The sequence below is a fragment of the Carassius gibelio genome, chromosome B2 (genome assembly GCF_023724105.1).
Source record: "Carassius gibelio isolate Cgi1373 ecotype wild population from Czech Republic chromosome B2, carGib1.2-hapl.c, whole genome shotgun sequence".
Taxonomy (NCBI): domain Eukaryota; kingdom Metazoa; phylum Chordata; class Actinopteri; order Cypriniformes; family Cyprinidae; genus Carassius; species Carassius gibelio.
The window spans coordinates 31,494,021-31,519,926 of NC_068397.1; the positions used below are offsets into that span (position 1 = coordinate 31,494,021).

The 25,906-nt window shown below is 37.3% G+C and overlaps 1 protein-coding gene across 2 annotated transcripts in view; it reads left to right on the plus strand.

Moving 5' to 3' along the window:
* The first annotated feature begins 3,499 nt into the window (after positions 1-3,499).
* LOC127951405 (receptor-type tyrosine-protein phosphatase mu) overlaps positions 3,500-25,906 on the plus strand; it is a 142,864-nt gene continuing 120,457 nt past the window's right edge. Inside the window, exon 1 of one of the 2 annotated variants that reach the window (XM_052549280.1) lies at positions 3,500-3,746. In XM_052549280.1, the coding sequence (XP_052405240.1) occupies positions 3,674-3,746 (73 nt within the window). In that variant the 5' untranslated portion in view covers positions 3,500-3,673. The remainder of the gene's footprint in view (positions 3,747-25,906) is intronic. The other variant, XM_052549279.1, reaches the window with a different exon arrangement.

The window sequence follows — 25,906 nt, forward strand, 5'->3', positions numbered from 1 at the left end:
TTGAGGGTGTTCTCAGTATGATTGCAAATTAGTTTGCTGTTTTTGACTGTTTTGTGTTGGTTGTTTTTATTGGGTTGTTTTATGGCAGTTAAATCCCATCATTTCTTTTCTTTTTTTTAATCTCATATCCATATCTCTGTTGTTTCTTAAAATATGATTCAGTTATAGAGCGACATTGTTTGTTTATGAAGTGATTTCGGTCCAGCACTGTGTTTGTCTCCTGACACTGATTACGAATCTTCAAACCCCTCTTGCTGTCAGGAAAAATTAGTGTTTAACGTGAGATGACTAATTACTGTAGAGTTATTACTGTGAACGCATGAACACATAGCATGCTCATGCTCACAGTCTAAAGGTTCAGGATAATGATTGGTTATAGACTTGTGCTAAACTTAGAAACATGCAAACACACAATACTCAGCCAGAGAGGAGCAGGTAAACATATTAAAGCATAGTGTTCTTAAAAACTATTCTAAAATGAGGACCTCACAGAATGACTGCTTCAACATAGATAAACAGACAGACCGACAAACAGACAGACAGACAGATACAGAAACAGATTTACAGACAGACAGACAGACAAACAGACAGACAGACAGATATACAGACAGACAGATATACAGACAGACAGAGATATACAGACAGACAGACAGATATACAGACAGACAGACACACAGACAGATATACAGACAGACAGACAGATATACAGACAGACAGACACACAGACAGACAGACAGATATACAGACAGACAGACAGATATACAGACAGACAGACACACAGACAGACAGACAGATATACAGACAGACAGATAGATATACAGACAGACAGATATACAGACAGACAGATATACAGACAGACATACAGACAGACAGACACACAGGCAGACAGACAGATATACAGACAGACAGATATACAGACAGACAGACAGACAGATATACAGACAGACAAACAGACAGACAGACAGACAGACAGGCAGATATACAGACAGACAGACAGATATACAGACAGACAAACAGACAGACAGACAGGCAGATATACAGACAGACAGACAGATATACAGACAGATATATACAGACAGACAGACAGACAGATATACAGACAGACAGAGATATACAGACAGACAGACAGACAGACAGAAATACAGACAGACAGACAGATATACAGACAGACATACAAACAGACAGACAGACAGACACACAGACAGACAGACAGACAGATATACAGACAGACAGACACACAGACAGACAGACAGACAGAAATACAGACAGACAGACAGATATACAGACAGACAGACAGACACACAGACAGACAGATATACAGACAGACAAACAGACAGACAGACAGACAGACAGACAGACAGATATACAGACAGACAGAGATATACAGACAGACAGACACACAGACAGACAGACAGACACATAGACAGACAGACAGATATACAGACAGACAGACACACAGACAGAAAGATATACAGACAGACAGACAGATATACAGACAGACAAACAGACAGACAGACACACAGACAGACAGACAGATATACAGACAGACAGACAGATTTACAGACAGACATACAATCAGACAGACAGACAGACAGACACACAGACAGACAGACAGATATACAGACAGACAGACAGATATACAGACAGACAGACACACAGACAGACAGACAGAAATACAGACAGACAGACAGATATACAGACAGACAGACACACAGACAGACAGATATACAGACAGACAGACAGACAGACAGATATACAGACAGACAGACAGATATACAGACAGACAGAGATATACAGACAGACAGACACACAGACAGACAGACAGACACATAGACAGACAGATATACAGACAGACAGACACACACACAGACAGACAGACACACAGACAGACAGACAGACAGATATACAGACAGACAGATAGATATACAGACAGAGATATACAGACAGACAGACATATATACAGACAGACAGATAGATATACAGACAGAGATATACAGACAGACAGACAGATATACAGACAGACAGATAGATATACAGACAGAGATATACAGACAGACAGACAGATATACAGACAGACAGACACACAGACAGACAGATATGCAGACAGACAGACAGACAGATATACAGACAGACAGACAGATATACAGACAGACAGACACACAGACAGATATACAGACAGACAGATATACAGACAGACAGACAGGCAGATATACAGACAGACAGACAGACAGACAGAGATATACAGACAGACAGACACACAGACAGATATACAGACAGACAGACAGATATACAGACAGACAGACAGACACACAGACAGATATACAGACAGACAGATATACAGACAGACAGACAGGCAGATATACAGACAGACAGACAGACAGAGATATACAGACAGACAGACACACAGACAGATATACAGACAGACAGATAGATATACAGACAGACAGATATACAGACAGACAGACAGGCAGATATACAGACAGACAGATAGATATACAGACAGACAGATATACAGAGATATACAGACAGACAGACACACAGACAGATATACAGACAGACAGACAGATATACAGACAGACAGACAGACACACAGACAGATATACAGACAGACAGATATACAGACAGACAGACAGGCAGATATACAGACAGACAGACAGACAGACAGACAGAGATATACAGACAGACAGACACACAGACAGATATACAGACAGACAGATATACAGACAGACAGACAGACAGACAGAGATATACAGACAGACAGACAGACAGACAGACAGATAGATAGATAGATAGATAGATAGATTTAAATGTATTAAAGTAATGTAACATTACATTTGATTACTTTATGATTACTTTTCTAAATGTCTAATGTATTGAACTATTAATCATTTTGAAACATGTAAAGCAGGCAGGATTTACCTTACAACACGGCTTACTGTCAGACTTTCAGCATCCTTCATCTCTTGAAGATTATAATAATTGAATTTTAAACACAGGCACCACAAAAACAGACTTTAGCACCCTTTTTTACTTTGAGATCATTCTGAGGTTAAATACAGATTTAAAATCATAACAAGAAATAGTCTGGTAGGCATATGATACAGTTTTTGAAATCAAAACTGTGCATAGTTATGATAGGAAACAGTGCCTTAGAAAAAATAAGGTATAAACATAAACCCAAATAGAAAATACAACAGTTATGGAATAAACATATGTCCTAAACTCCCGAAACACTGGTGTCTCATATTTTAAAGCAGTCACTCCAAATTATGAACGATATTAATCAGATGTGAAAAATAATAAAGAAAAAATAAAATAAAAATCATAAGTAACTGTAATTTAATTACACATAGTAACTGTAGCTGATTACTGTTACATTTATTTTTCAATCATTTAGTTAGATGTAACCAGTTACTCCCCGACACTGTGAATGAGTGTCCAGCTGTGTGTCGCTCTCAGTGGGAGGAGAATAAACCAAAGCTCCCACAAAACACACCCTCTACCGGAGAACACCCCCGCCGCCCGGTAATCACCAACTCACACACACACGCGCGCGCGCGGCTCCGGGAGAACCGGAGAAACACTTGCGACCGAGAGCCTCCCCAAAACAGCCGCTCGTGCTCAGAGTCCGGCTCGCGGGAGTCCGCGCTTCACGGCTACCGACGCCGCCACGATGGACAAACTTTTCGCGTTCCTGTTCGCCGCGATCAGCGTCCTGGTGTCCGCGAGAGCGCAGGTGTTTAAAGGTAAGAGCTGCTGCTCCTTCACCTCCCGTGCTCTGACGGGATCCGACAGTCGCTTAAACCGAGAGCGCGAGCGTCGCGTGATGATTCCGCGCTTGTTTTGAGTCTCGTGTAAAGTTTGATGGGCAGCTGAGGAACACTAATGACGGGTTCCGTGCTCTGATTTAGAAACATCACCGCAAACCCAAGCTTTGAGAGAGTCGCATTGATGTTCGGATCATAGGAACAGACTTGAGTGGAAACACCTGTTTGTGTCCACATCTCACTCTATGATGGTTCTTCAGAAACCTAAACGCAGATATACATATTTTAACAGGCTGCTCTTTAGAGAAATAGTTATTTGATGATGCATTAAGAGAGTGTGCGGGAATGTGAGCTTAGATTTCTGTCTGATGAAGCGCATTACGCTCTCTCAAATACAGGCGCTTCACGATGCCAAAGAAGGACCTTTTTGTCTAAATGGTTTTATAAAGAACCTTTAACATTTCTGTTTCACGAAAGGTTATTTGTGGCGAAAGAGTAAGGTTCTTTAGATTAGAAAAAGGTAAGAAAAAGAGATGGTTCAAGCACTTTTATTTTTAAGAGTGTAGTTCGTTGGATTGATTTATTTGGGCTGTTAATGAATCCCTCGAACAAGACATTGCGCTGCTTCACTGAAGTTTTTATCAGCTTCAGAACATTTGTGCATTGTGTGGATTTCTTTGGCGCTTGTTCTGAGGCAGCAGCTGTCAATCACACCTCATATTAGTACTGATATGCACGTGCATAAGTAATGAAGCAGACGCCTGTGTATTGCATTTGTTCCCATTGCATTGAAATCTCATGCATTCTCGTGCTGCTCAGAAGCGGAGTCTTTAAATAAGCTCTAATTGTGTTTGCTCGTGAAGGTATGGCCAACAGTCTGAGTCTGCTTATGATTCAGAACATATTTTAGATGCAACACAAGCTCATCATTTCCAATGGAAGCCCGATTTGGTTCCCTTGTAGCCCGAGGGGATGCAAAACGGAGCTTAAAAGGGGTCGTTTTAGCTGTCTGAACAATAGATTTTCCTGTGTGTAACAGGGACATTAGTGAGGTTTAAATCGATATGTGTAAATGCATAGATAATGGCGCGTAATGTGTCACTTTGAGTAGGTTTTTGTTTTTTCCATTGCTATTTATATGGAATAATGACTAGTTGTTATTTAAAGTTTAATTGCATTACTTTTTTCATGAGGTTAAATGCCCATATTAACTTTTTCCGCAAATTCAGTGATTATATTACTTGAGTGTGCTGTGAATTTTTAGATATTGATTGCGTTTTTGACATTAAAATCGCGTTTGGAGTCAAAACATCACAGCAAGTGATTGCATGTATAAATGTATGACCTCAGAAACTTCGTGTTCCGTGCATGTGTTGGAGTAATGCTGGTCAGTTCCTCCGGTGGCCTGTAGGTGGCAGCATGGCTCGCTCACTGACTGTATGTACTGTATGCATATGTATATCAATCTGATTTACATCTCAGCTGTGCTGCTCTTCATCAAGCTGGGTCTTCATTGATGGTTTTCTCCCTGACTGCTCTGATCGGATGTGTGCAGAGAAATCAGCAGTGACTGATCGATCACTAGAGCTCTCCATGCAAATATTAAAAGTGATCAACATGCCAGCAGAAAGTTTTCTGAGACGCTGCCATGATTATCTGTCTATAAACCTGTGGTGGTGTAATGTGTGAGTGATTTCTCCTCGGTGTGTGTGTGAAGCTACTCCGTGTGTGTGTCCAGCTCTTTAGCATGCGTGTGATTTATAAGCATCTCTGGTCTCCTCACAGCGCTCCAGCTATCATCGATTAGCACTGGGTAATTCCTGGACGTGCTGTATAAATATAACACTCTCAGGTCTTCCAATAGTCGGATGATTGATGATGTTGAGTGCCGCAGGGCCTGACTGACACCCTACCAGTGCTTTAATTCAGCAGAAGACTCGCTCGTACGTCTGAGGCGTCACTCAAAGTCTGATTACTGCAAACCCATCAAACAGGCTCGAGGATGGAAAAAAGAAATGCTTCAAACTCTTAAAAGTTCAGCTAAAAGCCTAAAGTATGTCTTAATTTCCTTGCAGTGCTCTTCAGATTGAGCATGCAGAGACATTATGAGTGAGTCATTAAAAGACTTTAACAGCAGGTCTCATGCACGAAGTGTGATTTCGGCTCACAAACGCTTGTGAAACCACTTGTGTGCAAAAAACACAGTAGCCATGAAATGGGAAGGTAGAGACAAACTTTACATTAGTATACGTGGATCCTATACCCAAGAAATTCTCACATTTAGACCCGCCTCCATTTCCAAAGCCACGCCCACACCTCAACAGCTGATGGAGTCTCCACCCATGCAATTTCTTTCTTTTTGGATAATGTTACCCTTGAATGGATAGTCAAACCAACAATTATTCAGACAGCATTTGTTTTTACGAGTGGGTGCAGGACACTATAGTTCATTTATGTAAGTGAAGATGGACAGCACATGTCTGAGCCTGCTCTCTTTATATGTCCGTGCTATTATTTGTAAAAGAGCAGGTATGAAATCACACAGATGAATGTTTAGAGGAATGGATCACACTAAAATAAGCTGTCATTATTTATAGCTGGTACAAATACAGAATAATGGTTTTGTCCTGGTGTCCATGCAATGTGCTGCTCGAAGACTAGACATGTTTGTCTCGGGTTAAAAAAGAAAACATGTTGGTGCATTAGAAAACTGAAACTGTTGGTTGATTCTATTAATCAAGGAATGATTCATCTAAAAATGGTCATTCTGTCATCATTTACTCATTTACGTTTAAGATGTTCCACACTGGTATGCTGTTTTATTTTAGCATCGTTGAGAGATTCTGTTACATTTAGACAAAATATTTGAATTGTATTTTTTATTTTAATATTTTCAGTTTAATTATTTTTGTGTGTGATCTTGTCATTCTTATTAGTTTTTTTTTAATACGTCTGTATAGATTTAATCAATTTTTGTTTTAGTTTTTAAGCAATATTTGTCCAGCAAGATAACCTAAATGAAAAAGAGAAACATTACCGTGCAGCTAGCTAAAATAAGTGAATGGCTTTTGACAGCAGTGCACCCCATTGGCTTTAAGACATTTTGGAAAATACCTCAGAAGAAAGAAAGAAAAAAACGAAAAATAATTTCATTTTTGAGCATTTTTTTGAGCAAGCGGTTCCCAAACTGTGTGGCTAGATGTTGAAAAGACCAGAAGATATTTTGAGAAATGTGTCTGTGTGTTTTGTCAGTGCAACAGAAGTGTTTGTCTGGTTTCTATATTTTCTAAGCAGTTCAGGGTGGTTTCTAGAGTGTTGTTAAGATGCATTAGGCTACCAGCATTCTTCAAAATATATATATTTTTTGTGTTCCACAACAAGTCATGATCATTTCGGATTTCTATCCCTTTTAACTTTAGCTGGGAACATTAGAGGCTATAAACCAGGCTTCATTAATATCAGTGAAATGTCCTGCTCCGTTGAGTGTTTATACACTAACACAGTCGTAATCGTGGAGAAAGCGGTGGATTTTATTATTGTCTGAGTGATCAATGATTTCTCTGGTTGAGCATGTGATGGCTCAGATCTCTATTGAAGCTGTGCAGCAGAGTTCTACAGAGACTCGTCTTCATTTGAGCCGTTTTCCCCGGCGCTGAGTGACTGAATCACCGTGGCTCTTATCTGGACTGGAGAAGCTCGGCGGCTGGCCGCTGGAGATAAACACTGCTTTATTTGTGGCAGTGGTTTGAGTTGTGCTTCTGTTTTAGTGGCCCCAGCGGTCATAGAGCCGGTTAAGAGGTGATGAAGAGCACAATCTTTCTCTGCGCCATTGGAGAATGAAATTAAATATGTGAGTGCTCTGGAGACGATGATGGGAACCGCGGCACCTGCAGCCAAACGCTAATAAAACACATCCGTCAGAGATTAATGACACAGAGGCTGTTCTTATGGAAACTTCTCTCATGGTACGCCGCTCTGTTATTTTAGACTATGTGGGAGGAACAAATGCGTCCTACGTGTATTTATCTAACCTAGTGTTCACCAAACTGACTGCTTTAGACTCTTACGGTGTCATCTGCTGCTGCTATCAGATAATGATCGAGTTTCCTTCACTCTTCTGGAAAGCTGAACCAGATGTGATGTGTATATTGAAGCGTATATTGGTTGCTAGGGTGCTGTTTAGGGTGTTGCTAGGTGGTTGCTTGTAAGTTCAAAGCGGTTGCTAGGGTTTTCTAGGTGGTTGCAAGCAGGTTTTTTGAAGTGACACCTATATAAATGTGTATGTAGTGTAGGTGGGAGTTTGTGGGGTGTTGCTAGGAGTTTGCAGCATAGTTGCTAGGAAGTTCAGGGTGGTTGCTAGGGTGTTCTAGGTAGTTTATAGGGTGTTGCTGGGATGCAGAGGTGGTTGCTTTTTTATGGGTCCTTTTACTGAAATTCAGATTCCAATGTCTTTTTCAGTTCAGATTCACACTTAAGCTCTGAAAGGGAATAATTTCTTCATGTCTGAGTTTTGATTCGGCTGTTCTCATGTACTTGAATATGTTTGAGGTATAGTAGCATTCGCGTGCCGTCACACTGATAATCCAGTGACCAATCACAGCTCAGCACATGCCTGCTGCACCAATCAGATCCTATCAGTCTGTACAAACCGTTCTGACATGCATGCGACATTTCAGTATGTTACACACACTCTTTATCATGCTGTACAGCAGTGTGTGTGTGTGTGTGTGTGTGTGTGTAATGCGATGTCACAGTAATTGGCTTTGAGATGTGACCATGTGTGACAGCACTGGACAAACACACACACACACACACACACACACTAATTACACACAGACGTGTTCAAATAAAGAAGATAAAAGCTAATGAATCACACACACACACACACACACACACACACACACACACACACAGACTGACTAATTGGCACACGAGAGAGAGAGAGACAGATATTGGCTATTTCAGACCCGAGTGAGCTGGACTCTCACTCCCTAACTAGACAGCATCTTAACTGATCTAGACCCTCATAAGAGAGTGATTTGAGATCCACACAAGAGTTGATTCCAGATGAGTCTGACATGAGCTTGTTTCATGATATTTTTCCAGCTTTGTTTTTGCTTTGTCCGTCTTTTCATTTTAGTATTTAAACATCTCTGAAACGCTGTGATGCAGAGAATATGCGGTATATTAGGTGTTTGTGTCACCCTATTGGCTAATAGTTTTGTTTTATGCATAAGTGTATTTTACACAAATCAAATGTGAAGTTGACATGCTATACTCCATCTAAAATGCATTTTGCTTTAAATTTATTATGCTGTTTTATGCACTCAGGTTTTATTATTATTATTATTATACTGTAAAATGAGAAAAGTATTTATTACAAAAATGAGTTTTACACGGCTGGATGGATTGTATCCTTTTGTGTTCCCCAAAATAAAGTCATACAGCTTGAGAATGTCTTGAAGGTGAGTAAATGATAACCAAATATTCATTTAAAAAGGGATAAATTACCCATTTTACTTGAAAAACAAGTCTAAAATATTATGAAAAGGATTTTCTTTTCTTTTTTTTACCAGTCAGTGTTTTGTCTTGTTTTGCTGTAGAATCATCTCCATCCTTCAAGGAATCGGTAATGAGAAACATTGGGATTTGGGAACCAAACAATTGAACCCCATTGACTTTCCAAAACAAAACCGAGAGCCATTTCTCAAAATTTCATCTTTTATATTCCTCAGAAGAAATAAAGTCATACAGGTTTGGAATGGCATGAGGGGGAGTAAATGATGACAGAATGATCATTTTGGGCTGAACTGTCCCATTAAAATAGGATATATTTACTTCAGATTGAAAGCTGTGATATTTTCATCTTGTTTTCAGAGAGTATATCCTGATGTTGATTTGTTTTACTCTACTGGGAAATTCTGCCGTGTAACTGAAATGAAATCGACATGCTAAAAAACAATTGTACAATTATTATGCTTGCAACTTATGAGTTTATATGAGACAAATATTGATTAAAAACGACTTGTGCATGATTGGATTGATTTTTCACAGTGCATTGTGGGATTGTGATCTGTGACAGATGCATGTGATGCAGGTCTAGGTCACATGATCTTAGTGAGTGAGTTCATGATGCCTTAAAATCTTTACTGAACTCTTATTTTTCAGTAGAAATACCTTGTAAGTTGACATGCTAAATCCATGGTTATAGTTCTTATGCATCATGTAGTTTTATGAGCTTTTACTGGAAAGAAGCCAAAATTGTGATTGCGTATTTTCTTTTTTTGTGTATGATGCATGTGTTGCTGCATTAAAATTAACAAGAAAAGGTCTAGGCCACATGATTGCTCTGCCTTTATTCTATCCGTGAGCTTAAGATGCCCTTAAAATGCTTCATATTTACTGCACTCATGTTTTTCAGTAGAAACGTCTGGTTCTAAACACACACTAACAATTGCTGGAAAACAAAACCAAAAATTTTATTTGCAAAACTTTCTCTTTTTTTGGTCTTTTTTTAGACACCGTTTATATGAATATTGACTGTGAATTTTCTGTAGTGCATTATTGCTCTCTCAGTGAAGCATGATTCGCTTCTGCATCAGAATCGGCTCTAGGCCTTGGTTCTAGCTGCGAGCTCAGGATGCTTTAAAATGCTGCCTGTGCTCTCTGGGTTTGGAGCCGATCCACGGGTGTGTGCACGAAGACAAATGATACAGCAGAGGACTATGTTAGGGATACAAACCGAGAGTTGGAGAGGGAAAACAGATGTAAGCACAAGCACGAGGGATCTCAATAACGCTCGAGTAGTTTCCCATCACCATATTAAAACCCTGGCCGCTGAGAAAAACACCACCTTTGTTATGCAGCGGATCGTGTTTACGCGAGTTAAGATTCAGAGACGGCGGCGAGCAGGAAGATCGCGCTAATTAATGCTCCACGGGTGCGCGTGCGCTCTGATGATGAGGGGAGCTGGAGCTGGCGTCTCTCAGCACGATTCACTGAAGGTGTGAAAGCGCCACGCTTCGCCAAAGCTCGCTGCTTATTTTTGCGCGCGCGCCGAGTTTTCACGAGTTCATGAGCGGCGAGGGTTGCCAGATAACTGAGAAATGGACTCTCTGAGGGAATTCAGTGATGCCTTGTCCAAATACCCACACGTGCTGTCCCTGACCACTTGATTACTTCTGAGACCCTGGAGCACAAAACCACTCATAAGGGTTTTAGATTTATACATCACCTAAAAACTAAATAAACAAGCTTTCCATTGATGTATGGTTTGTTAGCATGACAACATTTTGCAAATATTTATAATTTATAATAATCAGAGGTAATGCTGTTTTTAAAAATGTTTCTTTTTTTTTTTTTGGTAATCTGTGCAGGGTTGTCTCGCCCTGGCAACCAAAAACACACTTCTTTTGTGACATTAGGCGACGCTCTGGCTCTGATCAGTGAAGTCTGTTGTGCTCTCAGTGCTCTGCTATACGGGAGCGCGCTCTTCCGGCAGAAGTGCCTCAGGACCCATATAAGGAAATTCCGCTCCATCTAACGTCACACAGAGCCATACTCGAAAAAAACTTTCCGAAACTTGTGGCAAACCGGAAGGAGTATTTTTGGAACAGAAATACTCCTTCAAACGTACAACTTAATTTTTGAAACTTTGTCCATGTTTAGCATGGGAATCCAACTCTTTAACAGTGTAAAAAACTCAGTATGCATGAAAAAGCATTTCACCCCCCCCTTTAAAATGATTTTTGTAATAAAGTAATTTATAACTTTGACCCATACAGTGCTGTTAGCACAAAAGCAGTCATCAGTATCACAGGTATATTTGTAGCAATAATACATTGTATGGGTCACAATTATAATTTTTTCTCCTATGCAAAAAATAAACAGAATTATAATTATTATTGCAAGGAAAATAATGCAATCAAATCATCATATTAGAATTATTTCTGAAGACTGGAGCAATGATGCTGAAAGTTCAAAATAATATTAATTAAATTAATAATAATAATTATTATTTTTAATTTTACATTATTTCCATCTTCTCTGTCTAACCATAGTAGTGTCTATCCACGTCCTTACAAAAAATAAAATAAAAACACTGTCTTTATTCAAAAGTCATAAAAATGCTTAGTCCATACTATAGAAATAATTGAACAAAATAAATACATTGCCCATGAAAATATTTCCGCAATGAAAATAGCCTTTGCTGCTGATATGGCATTAAATGATAAGCATATAAATAATTAAAACAAATAAATAAATCCATTAATCTGAGCAGTGAATGGTATATTGCTAATAGAGTCTACAGCTCTTTCCTGGTCCACTTCGTTCAGAGATGAAGAGAGCGGCAGATTTAATGTGTCCGTGTGAATCTGGTGTGTCCCAGTGTGTCCTCGTCTCGCTGAGTGTGTGTTACAGGTGTGGACATCCAGCCATATGAACATCTTTCCAGAGGCGCAATTCTCCATTACTGTCGCCGAGCATCTGTGTTTGCCACATTAATGCTTCTGTCCTGGTTATTAATGCATTAGTGTTAATGCAGAGTAGGTCACATTAACATTTCTACTGTGTGTGTGTGTGTGTGTGTGTTTGGATCATTACTATACGCCTGCAATGGGGTCAGCTCTTTACAGTTTGTGTTTTAACTCAACAGACGCAGTAGATGCATGGAAATATTACAGTAAACAGACATGCAGGGAATTAGAAGAAATATGGAATGTAAACAAAATTCACGCACCATGCACATTACAGTAAATGCGCATAATTAGAGTGATTATAATAAATGAGAGTAAATAATGAACCCAATCTGTGCGGTTCACAATCATGAGCCGTGGCGAACCGAACGTTATAAAGCACACAGAGCATATGTAAAGATGAGTCTCAAGAGTTTCTGCTCTATACTCGGCTCCAGTGTAGATCCTGTATCGGGTTCTTCAGATGGTTCTTTGGAGATTAAAACCGTTCCAGATGTTGAGTGTTTTGAGCTCTTCTGGCAATGCAATCTTGATTTTTACAATCTTTTAAACCAATTCTCTTTTTTAAGTTATGCCTGGTTCTCTTAGTTAAACTCTGCTCTGTAATGTCTGTTTCATTCATCCTGGACTCCAGAGGGCGCCCTCGCGACTGAACTCCACATATGCATCACAGAAATAATAAAACTGATGATGTTCCAGGAAATCCCCAAACATGGGGACAGTAAAACACCAAGGGGCAAGGAACTCGACCGGAAGTTGAAGTCGGCTGGGGGCTGCCATCTTTTAGCAGAACTTCACTTGCGTTAGCATTCCCATTGACTCCCATTCATTTTGGCGTCACTTTGACAGCGAATAACTTTACATCTGAGGCGTTTAAAGACTCTGTTTGTCCATTATTTATTTCTAAAGATACACGGCAATGTATAAAGGGCTCCATTACCTTCTATGTTACATTATGGCTCTGTAGAAACAGTTTTTGTAAAAAATAGGCTAATGATTGCGTCATAACCACTCGACTCTCTGTCGCATTACCGTACAGACAGGAGAAGAAGCTCGCAGGCAATTAACTTAATATGGCGTACTGGCGTTACATTTTAAAATACTATACAAAATAATTAATCAGAATACTTACTCCTGCTCACTCACGACAAAGAACTCCCCGCTCAAGCTCGCCGTCTCTGCAAGATTAACGATGGCAGTTTGCACGCACAGCTACTAGAAGATTTACATCTGTCAGACAGGTTGCTGACGTCATCACGCTTCGTTTGAGTCTGCGCGTCAGAAACGGAAGTGCTAAAAAATGCTAAAAATGGTCTTCACTTGTCTCAATTGAGTTCCAATGGGGTCGCTGTGTCCATTTCTTTTACTGTCTATGTAAAACACACTATTGTGACAATATAAGCTTCAAGCTTTGTTTTTAAAGCATAATTTTATGAACACATTTTAACTTTACTTTTTTAACCAGCTTGATTTTGAGTGTTTAATCTAATTTTAGCAAAGATTATTTGTACTACCAATTTGATTGTACTTTATAATAATAATAATAATAATAATAATAAAGGCAGCTATCCAAATGAAATGATCAGCATAACTGTGAAATTAGTTTTTTTATTTATTGCATTGTTTATTTTATGTATTTCTAATAATTCTTTATTTGTTTTTTTATTTATTATTTATTTGTAGTAATTTATGTATATGATAATTTATATTGGTGTTTTATATGTATTTAAATTTATTTTGTTTTAATTAAATTTTATTTTATTTTAATAATACATTTTAAGACTTCACTCAAACTGCTAAGTAATGCATTTTTTTTTTTTACTTTTTTTTTTTTTTTTTTTTTTTTTGGCCAAATGCCAAATTGAAGCATTATCAGTAGAGGTGTCAGATTTTTTTTTTTTTTTTCACTTTCACATTCTATTCCATATAGTTTTTATGAATAATTTCAGACCATACTGTTCACATGAACTTCCCATTTTAAGCAAACAAACTAAACTCACACTCGTCTACCAATAGCTCCAGCGAGAAATCAATCAAATAAAGATACGTGTGTGTGTGCGTGTGTGTGTGTGTGTGGAGTCATGCTGCTGCTCTCTGGACAAACGCTGTGAGCCGACAGTCAATGACCTCTTTATCAGACAAACCTGCCTGGAATCCATTAAACGGCGCGAGCGAGAACCTGCATCTCAATAGCTATGTTTCCATCACTCGGTTTATGTGTATTTGGAAGTACCGCATCAGAAACTTATAATGGAAACGCCGAATTTTGAATAAAATCCCTTAATTCACTTCTGCACACAGCAGAAGTCCGTTTCCTCGGCTGTCGTCTCACCAAAACGTCTAAAAGTGTTTATAACCTCAGTGCTTAAACTCGCTTTTTTATTATTATTAATTTAACTATTCATTATGTCCAGTAGATGACTAATCCACGGAGTAACACTGACTCCAGTCACTCCAGGTTTGTGTGTAGAGTTGAGGTGTTTCTGAGCTGTGGCTCTGCTGAAGGAAGGTTAGTGTGTGATCCTCAGGTTTCTCATCCTTTATTCTTCTCTTCTCTTCTCTGTCCAGTTCATCGCAGCATCACCTTCACCACGAGCTCTCAGTGCATCAGCTCTCACCTCTCTCCATCTGAGCTCTATTATTATTATTATCAGAAAGACACGTCCGGCCGCATGAATACTGCATGTGTTTCTGTGTGAGCGTGTGCGGTGACGCCTGGGCTTTTATGCATTCATGTGCCCATGATCTATCTGAATGTTCACTCATAAACCAGGTTTTTCTGCTGAGCGAAGCAGAAGGGCTAATCTGCAGCGTGTAGCGTCCTATTTCCTGCAAGCGCACTCCATATATAACACTGTTTTTGGAACTGAGGATGCACAAAGGATGGGCCGACAGGGATGGGGACGTTTATTTCTCATAAAGATAAAGCACTGGCCTATTTCCACACACACACACACACACACACACACACACACACAGATTTCCCATTGTGTCTCGCACATAAACTTCTGAAGTCGTTCTCCACACATCTGTCTGCCTCTTAAAAGGCTTTTTTTCAAACACTTTTCACTTAACTGAAAAACTCCAACTAACAAAGTGCATTTGTAATGATCAACTTCTGGATGAGCGAGAAGAGAAACACTAGTAAAGATCCTTTGGGAGGCTTTTAATAGGCTTTTTCTGCCAAAACGATGATGGTTCTGGAAGCAGCTTGTGCTTCTAAACCCACAAACGTGCTGCTTCATGTTCTCTCTGTATTTATTCCTGGTTTAAACGTGTTCTACGTCCAAAATAATTCATTTGAGGCTTACTTTGGCTTTGTTTTCTGCTTCATGAGCTGCAGGTGTAAACCGTAATAGATTAATTAGAATAATTAAAATTACATTATTAAATTAAAATAAATTATTAAACTGGTAGATTATTATACAGTTAAATGATTAATACTGTATTATTCATTTTTAACTAATAATTAAATTTTCCTTTTTTTTTTTTTTTTTTTTTTTGTTGGAAAAAGCCGTTTCTCTCATTGCAACAACAGCAGGTCCTGTTTCTCAAAAAAAAAAAAATTCAAAAAAGTTATCTTTCATTCTTCCTATGCCTGAAAAAGCTGTTTTTCATAGTGCCGGTTTACCCAAATATTATTAGGTGTATTATATGTGCAAGATGTGTGTTACAATACGTGTCTTTGTTGAGAAGGAATCTGGCTCTGTGGAAAATAAAGGGACATGGTGATGGAAAACAATATCAGATGGCATGAAAAATAGTTTTAAAGCTTTTGCATTTACATTAAAATGTCAGTATTTTCCATTCTTTTTTGAGCTTTGCGAAACTGATAACGTGGTGACTTTCTACACGTTCTTTTATTTCTTTCAGAATTTTTTTGAACTACCTCAACAACGGTAATTGTTGTAAACGCTTGCTGTGATGAGATTTTTTCCATTAGCCAAATAAGAGCATCAGCATTGCATGAACAAACACATTTACATTTGGCAAAGCAAAGTATCTTTACTGAGAAGAACTAAAAACTACTGTTGAGGGACTCTGAAGACTTATTTTTATTCACAAGCTGCTGTTGTCCATAAAATAAAAGCACATACAGTAGTGACCAGAATAAAAACATTCCTCCATATGATGTGTGCAATTTGTTCAGTGTTGGGGAAAGTTACTTTTACAAGTAAAGCATTACAATGTTGCATTGCTTCCTTAAAAAGTAACTAATTGTGTTAGTTTTTATGGAAAGTTGCGAGTTATTTTACTTTAGCATTTTTTAAATATTTTTTTATCTGGCATGAAAAATAGCTGTTTTTTTTTTTATTTTATTTTTTTTATTTAACATAAAAGAGTTATGCACCAAAAGTGAAATGAATAAGCCTTGGGCTAAAGAAAATGTAAATTCACATCTGCACAGCTTTTGTGTTCCACAGAAGAAACATCATCAGAGTTTGGACCGGTGTGTGCTGTACTCATTGATTTTTCTGGGTGAAAAGTTTCGAAAAGCCCTACAAGGTGTTACATGACGCAGCGCTGAAGCTTTATAAGCCTTGGTCTGTCACATTGGGACTTGTGAAGTGTCTTCATGATGCGCTGGTGTTTGTTTGCAGCGCTGTTTTCTCTTTGGTCGTCGTCATCATCGGGGACAGTGCATCAGTTTAGATCTACTACTGCTGAACGAGAGCATATGGAGAGCTTTTATAATCTTTAGTTTGTCTTTTATTGTTAACGCAGTGGTCTGACTGCTGCTCTATTACAAGATCTCACACCTTCTCATGACCTGCTTTTCCATCTCTCACACTCCCGGTGTCTTTTTTATTCTCTCTTATATCTCTCTTTTGCTCTTTCAGCTTTTCTTTTAACCAAGTCTCTCTCTCTCTCTCTCAGATTCAGGTTGAAGTACACTGTCCGTACTGTAATCACCGACATCTTTCTTTAGCAAGAGAATGCTGAAATGTGATTTTACAGGGAATAATCTGTAAAATAATTCACCCTCTGAATTATATATTGAACACCAGCATTGGGGAACAAATTACAAGTTTCATAATCAGGATACTTTGTTCAAGTAACCACTGTTGGGGAAAGTTACTTTTAAAAGTAATGCATTACAATATTGCGTTACTTCCTTAAAAAAAAAAAAAAAAAGTAACAAATTACTTAGTTACTTTTTACTTTTTGCGTTACATTTTAAATCTGAGCTTGGCTTGCTTGTTTGCTTTTGATATAAAAGTTATATTTTTGGCATATATATATATATATATATATATATATATATATATATATATATATATATATATATATATATATATATATATATATATATATATATATATTCACATCTGTACAGCAGAACCCAGAAGAAGAAAGTTCAAAACTTTACAGCAATAAAAAAAGAAGATATGTTAGATTATCTTGTGCAATTTTGGTTTAGTAGTATTGGATCATCGAAGGTCAGCAGCAAATTGGTTAATAAAATGTGATTTAAATATAAGGATATCTGTATAATTTAAACATATTTAAATTATTGCAGCTTTGAGGAATATTCTGAGTGACTTTTAACTGTTTTTATTCATTTTGAGGAAAACTAAATCAGAATTGTTTTATTTGTGAGTGAGTGAGATGAATTAATGCATTTTCACATTTATTCTAGAAATAAAGAAGCATCTTATTCCTGATTTCCCTCAACATCAATAAACAATCAATAAATAGGAAAAAAGTAATTGGCGCTATACTTATTTGAAAAAGTAACTTTACTAGTTACTTGAAAAAAGTAATCTGATTACGTAACTCGCATTACTTGTAATGTGTTATGCCCCAGACTGCAAGTAACTAGTAAAGTAACGCTTAACTTTTTAATTTAGGAGGAAATATCTGAGTAGCGTATAAAATAAAACTAGTTCTACACTAAATATGAATTTTTACTGAAAAACAGATTCAGTATTCCTCAAAACAAATAAAAACAGTCAAATGCAAACTCAGAATATTAGACAAACCTGCAATAATTAAATGTTAAATAAGACAAATGTCATATGTGTTTAATTCAATTTTATTAACCAATGTCTTTGCTGCTGACCCTAGATGACCCAGTTCAGCCGTACTAATAAGCAGAAATGACACATTTGTGTATCATTTTATTTATTGCAGAATAGTGTTGCTCTTTCTTGTCCTGTGTCATGCGTTTAGTTTTTTTTTTTAATTTTAGCAGTAAGAAGTTACTAGTCATCCAGTTTTGTGTATCATCTATGCATTCCATTAGTTTTTCAAATTGGTGTGTTTCACCGGGCTGTGAAGAAATGTAGAGCTGAGTATCATCAGCATAACAGTGAAAGCTAACACCATGTTTCCTGATGATATCTCCCAAGGGTAACATATAAAGCATGAAGAGTAGCGGCCCTAGTACTGAGCCTTGAGGTACTCCATACTGCACTTGCCATCGATTACAATACAGAATTTAAATTTGTAATTCTTTAAGAATAAGAATAAAGATACAAACCTGCAATAATTAAATATGTTAAGTCAGACAATTATAATTTTTGTATTTAATCCCATTTTATTAACATATCTCTTGCTACTGATTTTGATGATCCGATTCAGCCATACTAATAATCATGCTTTAGATTAAAAAAACATTTGTGTTGCTGAAGAGTGTTAAACATTCTTCTCTTGCGCCTTATTCTTCATGTAATACAGAAGCGGCTTTTACATTTGCCAAAAACCGGACTTTTTTTATATTATAAACAAAAATGCAAGCCCAGCTCCGGTGAGAAAAAGTGACACAAGTAACCCAACGCTTTACTTTCCATAAAAAGTAGATAAGTAATGCAATTTGTTACCTTTTAATGGAGTAATGCAATATTGTAATGCTTTCCTTTTTAAATAGTAACTCTCCCAAGACATCCTTATGTGAATTGGGACAAGGCCAGTATATTATAGGGTTTGTGAGGAATAATGTTTTCCTTGATCTTTTTTGATCCTATCAACTCCAGATGCTTGATCTGAATACTGAATATTGTAAATACCGAAATTTAGTCAAAATATGGTTTCATTTTGTTGTCCTTCACCATGTCCTGTAAGGATCATACAGTATGTTTAAGAACTCAAAACATGTTCTCTTGTCCAAAAAAGAAGCATTCATTGAAACTAAACACCATCAAAATATTGTGTTGTAAATGTAAGCCGTTCACTGAAAACCTTCCCCTCCTCTAAAGCTGTTCAATCTCATTTATATGTACATGTTTACAATGATTATAAAATGCAGGTTTTTAGGGTATTTTATAGTATTCTTTTAAAACTGGAGACTTTATATCAGTTAAAGTGCTTCGCTCACTGAAAAAAAACAGATTTTTATTGTATTTTTGTCTTGTTTTCTAGTATAAATAAATAAACGCTCTTGAATCAAGATGTATTTACTTGACCAGTAAAATGACATATAATTTTAAGTCTTGCTTTCTTTTTCTTTTCTTACTCTATTGGCAGATATTTTTGGACATTCTGAGCAAAAAACTACCTACATTTTGATCTTTCTTTTTTCAGAAAGCAAGTCTTATAATCTTAAGTAATTTTACCAGTGAACTAAATGCATAAAATGATATTAGTACCAGAAAACAAAACAAAAAAGATTTTTTTGCAGTGTAGATTGGCAGTTTCTGACAGGGTTAACTGTTCCTTGCTTTCAGGACACATCTGCCTTTTTGCCCTAAAATCAAACGCTTCTTCCCTTGTGAACTTGTCGTTGCTTTCATAAGCGTTACGAGAGGCAATTTCCTCCCCGACAAAGAGGGTCAGTATCAGCAGCGCTCCGTTCAATTCCTGTTTTCTGGAAGAATTATCCTGAATCCAGGAAAGCCACTTTAGAAAGGGCCTGACTAATCACCGTAAGGGGCTTTTGGGAGGTACGGCTCATAAAGAAGCGCTCCGGCCCGCAGATAAGACACACACAGACACACAGCCTTATCTAGAATAATACTCTCACACTTCTGAGCTCTTACAATTGCATCGCACGCTGGATTAGCCTCGTCCCGAGGACTCGAAGGCCTCGAGCAGACAGCGCTGAATTTATTAGCTCTGCTCATTATGCCATGCTTTGTAAAAACATTTATCACTCCTAACAAGTTGTTTATGTTAGCCGGGAGAACATTATGTAGCCTGGTCTCAAATACGTCAATAACGCTCCGTCACCGGATGATTTATTTTCAGGTTTTGGTGACGATACTGATATAAAATGTTTATAGTTCGCTTTTTAATTAAGTAATTACAAAATCAAATGAATTATTAAATTAGAAGATTATTTAATAATAATAAATATATTGTTAAAACATTTTTTTTTACATAAATTAAATTAATTACATTTTTGGTTTGGTGTAATTAAATTAAAATAAATTATTAAATTAGTTTATTAATAATAATAATAATAATAATAATAATAAACAATAATGAATAATTGTTCAAATGGTTATAAATATTATAAATTATTAAGAAATCAATAAATTATTATTATAAAATTTATTATTATTATTATTTTTATTATTATTATTATTATATCTTGTATTTTTTTCCCCAATTTTTGTACTTTCTTTAGCCTAAAAAGCTATGTTTTGTGACACTAGTGTGTTCTGTTTCTCAAATATCATTTAGGTGTGTGTACATATACATTGCAAAAAAAAAAGTTTCTTAGTATTTATTTTCTAGTATAAATATTCTTGATGCATTTCAAGATGCATTTATGTCAAGCAAAAAGAGTAACATTATTGCTAAAAAAAAAACAATACATAATATCTTTAGTTTTTACTGAAAACAAGAATAAATATCTTCCAATGAAATAATCTTGATTCAAAAACTCAATGAGATTATTTTTCTCGACAGTTGATATTTTTCATGCATTTTACAGTTTTCTGAAGGACCTGAAGTAAAGATGCATTTCTTGAGGAGCAAAACTGAGCAAAACCTGCAGTTTAAATTGAAAATGTTAATGAAAACAAAGGTGAAAGTGATTCCTCCTCCTCCGCTGTGGGCTTCCTGGGCCGGAAACATTTGATTTGATATGTGAAATGGGAATATTTCCAAAGTACTCTACAGGGACGACATATCTTATAATGACTTTATGGATGGCATCCCATTTTAATGTGCCGTATCTCTGAATTGGCGAGTGAAACGCTGATATTTTAAGCTTAATTAATGTTACGGGTGAGCTGCTCCAGTTCTGTCAGTCGTCCGATCCAGGAGGAATATTATCCATCGGCCGTTAATAAGTTTGTGTCTTTAATTCTGGCTCTCACATGGAGTCACATGTCGAGATGCAGGAGGATGCATTTAATTTAAAGATGCGTTTCCATTCCTGGATTAGTGATGTGTTTTCTTTGGCATGAGCTGTTCTATGTCTTTCTGTGGAAAGGTCCTCCTCAGCTCGAGTGGAGATGTTTGCACGCTGTTATTGCTGATTGGAGAGAGCAGTGAGAGAATGATTGTGTGTGAATGAGTCCGGCGCTTGATTCTGAGAGATCCCTCAGAGCCCAAATAAACCTGAACCCTGCACAACCTTCTCATCCTGGTCACTAGAAATCCATAGATTTTCTGTTGCTGGCGAATAGTAAATAAAGGGCGGTCTTTATTGACTTACTTTAATTTATTTTATGTTTCCCTTAATCCGTCATCTTTTGATCCAAATACTTGTAATTACTTGTAATTTTATTTTATATCCAAATTCTTTGAATTACTTATAAATTATTTATTTATTTGTGTTTTCATCCAAATACATGCAATTAATTTTTTTATCAGTTTTATTTATTTTCAGCTAAATATTTGCAGACATTGAAATTTTTATTTTATTTTTAATTTTGATAAAATGCTTGGAATTACTTATTTTATTTATTTATTGTATTTTCATCCAAATACTTGCATTTATAAAAACATTTTTAAATAAATTATTAAATTCATTACATTTTAATCTAACTGTTCTTATTCATTTTGAGCTAAAATTTTTCTTAAATTTAATATTAAATTAAATTACATTGATTTCATCTGTCTCTTCATCCCAATACTTGGAATTACTTCGAAATTTTATTTTATTTTATTTGAATTTTCATCCAAATATTTGGAAATTGAATATTAAATTAAAATAAATGAAATTGATTTGTCTCTTCATCCAAATATTTTGGAATTTAATTTAATTTACCCCAATTACTTGTAATTGCTAGGAATTTCTTTTTCTTTACAACATTTTATTATATTTTCTTCCAAATACTTGGAAATGATGCAAAAAGTTAAACAAATTCAAAATAATCAATACCAATTATCACTACATACTAAAATAATTTTATAGAGTTCAGTGAAGTGTTTTTTAGTTGTTGTTATTATGATCGTTTATAATGTATTACTCTGAGTATGAATATGATCTTATTTACAGGCTTTGTTTTGAACACATTTCTGATTTAACACTTTTGTAATGCCAGCGAAGGAGATCATCGGGATCAGACTCTTAACAAGAGCTCGTTCCGTGCCAGCAAACATGTTGATGTAATGCTGTTAAATCTCACACACACACACACACACACACACACACACACACACACAACGAAGCCGTTAATGAACACTTGACATCTCTAATCATCTCTGAGACGATGCTCTCTCTGCTGCAGTCAGAGAGGATGACCCACATCAGGCTTCAGACGCTGATTAATCAAACACACTCGTTACTGGAGATGAAGGCCGCGGTGTGTGTGTGTGTGTGTGTGTGTGTGTGTGTGTGTGATGGGTCAGGACCAGCTCATGTCTGTCAGTGTTATACGAGTCTGTTATCTCTCTTCACAGCTCAGGAGTCTCAATGGAGTCACTCATTATTTGATTCAGTATGTTGTGTGTTTATACATCAGCTTCGTCTGAGCTGTTTCTCTGAAAACTCTTCAGGAGAAACAAACACACACCCAAACTGTCCTTCAGTGAGAGAAGAGACTACAAACCACAGATCACTTGATTAGAAACATTTGCAATACACAGACACACACACACACACACACACACACACACACACACACACACACACACACACAACGAAGCCGTTAATGAACACTTGACATCTCTAATCATCTCTGAGACGATGCTCTCTCTGCTGCAGTCAGAGAGGATGACCCACATCAGGCTTCAGACGCTGATTAATCAAACACACTCGTTACTGGAGATGAAGGCCGCGGTGTGTGTGTGTGTGTGTGTGTGGGGTGATGGGTCAGGACCAGCTCATGTCTGTCAGTGTTATACGAGTCTGTTATCTCTCTTCACAGCTCAGGAGTCTCAATGGAGTCATTCATTATTTGATTCAGTATGTTGTGTGTTTATACATCAGCTTCGTCTGAGCTGTTTCTCTGAAAACTCTTCAGGAGAAACAAACACACACCCAAACTGTCCTTCAGTGAGAGAAGAGACTACAAACCACAGATCACTTGATTAGAAACATTTGCAATACACAGACACACACACACACACACACACACACACTATACACACTACACACAAACTATATACACACTACACACACACACACACACACACAACACACGGACATACACACACACTACGCACACACACGCACACACACGCACATACTACACACGTGCACACACACACACACACACACACACACAAAACACACGCACATACACACACACTACACATGGACACACTACATGCACACACTACACACGTGCACACGCACACTACACATGGACACACTACGCACACACACGTACACACGTGCACACGCACACTGCGTACACGCGCACACACACACACTACACACACTGCACACACACTACACGCACACTACACACACACACCCACACTAAATGCGCACACATATGTGTGTGTGTGTGTGTGTAAATGTTTTGCTTTTAGCACTGTATATGTATTTGACTGTAATCCTTTTATCCCGTGTGTTGTCTGGATTCTGTTCCCTGTCGCAGTGATGTGAGTGTGTGTGTGTGTAGCATGTGTGCAGTGTGTGTGTAGTGTGTGTGTGTGTGTGTGTGTGTGTGTGTGTGTGTGTCTCAGATCTCTCTGGTTCCAGGTGTCTCTCTCTGAACACTGGCTCTGTGTGTCGGCGGATGCAGATTACTCCCTGATCTTCCAGAAAGCTCCGGCGGGCCGCTGTAATGAATGCTCAGTCTTGTGGGCCGTGTGTGCTGTTCCTATGAATTATTCAAACACACCTCTGGGCTGAGGATCATCCGGGCAACAGCCAAGAAAATTAGCCACCAATTAGTGTTTATTTACAGCAGAGAGCGTGGTCTTGTGCTCTCTCTTCACCATCTTCTGGTGTGGTTTGAGGCGCTCCATGACCTTTCAGCAGATATTCAGATAAAAACATCATTTACTCAAACTCACGTCGCTCTAAACCTGTGCCACCGGCTTCTTTGGAGACGTTTACACCATGACTGTGTTTCAGTTTGTGTCCGTTTCTTATGCAAAGCATCACATGAGTTTAAATGCACACGTCATAAACTACACTGAGAAAAATACAAGAATGGGAAATTTAGGTTAAACGGGTAGCTGTGGTGGTCATTTTTCAAATGCCAAACAACTACAATCTGTTTTTAGATCATCTAAAGTATGCAACAAAAATGCAATCAATTTTGTATTTTAAACAATTTAACAAAGCATCATTTAACACAATTAAACATCTTTTTTTATGTAGAATCACACATTCTTATTTTTACTGTAATTTTTCACTTAAAGGTATAATGTAAAAGTGTATTGTGATAATAATGATATCATAATTATAGTAATGAATTCACTTCTTTTTACAGTTTAAATGATGTTCATTTGATGCTTTAATCAATTTTTTTGCATTATTTAAAACACCTCTAATCTTTTTCTCTTTGAAAATTTTACTGTAGTATTTAGAAATGTCCCATTAGATACAGTTTTTCACCAAATGCACACTAATTTATTGTATTTTTATTTATTTTTTTTAAGTTGTGAAGAAATGGTTGGAGTACATTTTACAAAAAAAAAAAAAAAAAATATATATATATATATGTGTGTGTGTGTGTGTTTCTACTTCCATTTTTAAGTCAGTTGATTTCTTGCTGATTCTTTGAAAGTGAAATTTACTCTCAGTTTCTCTGTGTGGTGAGGGAACTTACTGTTAAATAATAAACAGGCTTCACCCATTTTTAACCATTAAAATTGTAATCATTTGATGCTTTAATGTATGTTTGAAGTTAAAAAATTATGCAGAGTCATCGATTGTAATTGATTATTTGCATAGCAGAATACTACCATTTTTTTCCCCTTTCTATTCTATATTAGCTGAAGAAAGAAAGTCACACAGGTTTTGACAGAATGTTGATTTAAATGTCAGAAACCGGAGCAGCTGGCAGAAGCAGCGAGAGAAGGCATTGGGAATCAGGTGTGTGTGTGTGTGTGTGTGTGTGTGTGTGTGTGTCTCCATCAGATCAGATCAGCACTAGATGATGGAGCAGGCGCTCTGTGGACTGAAGGGATCTGACGAGGTTTGATGTTCCTTCACAGAGGAGCGTCCAGATCCTCGAAGTCCAGCGTCTGATCCCTGTTTGTTCCCAACACATTCCCTGCTGTGTGTGTGTGTGTGTGTGTGTGTGTGTGTGTGTGTGTGATGATATCCTTTACCTCAAAGCAGGAGTCACCCGAGTGCAGGGATGT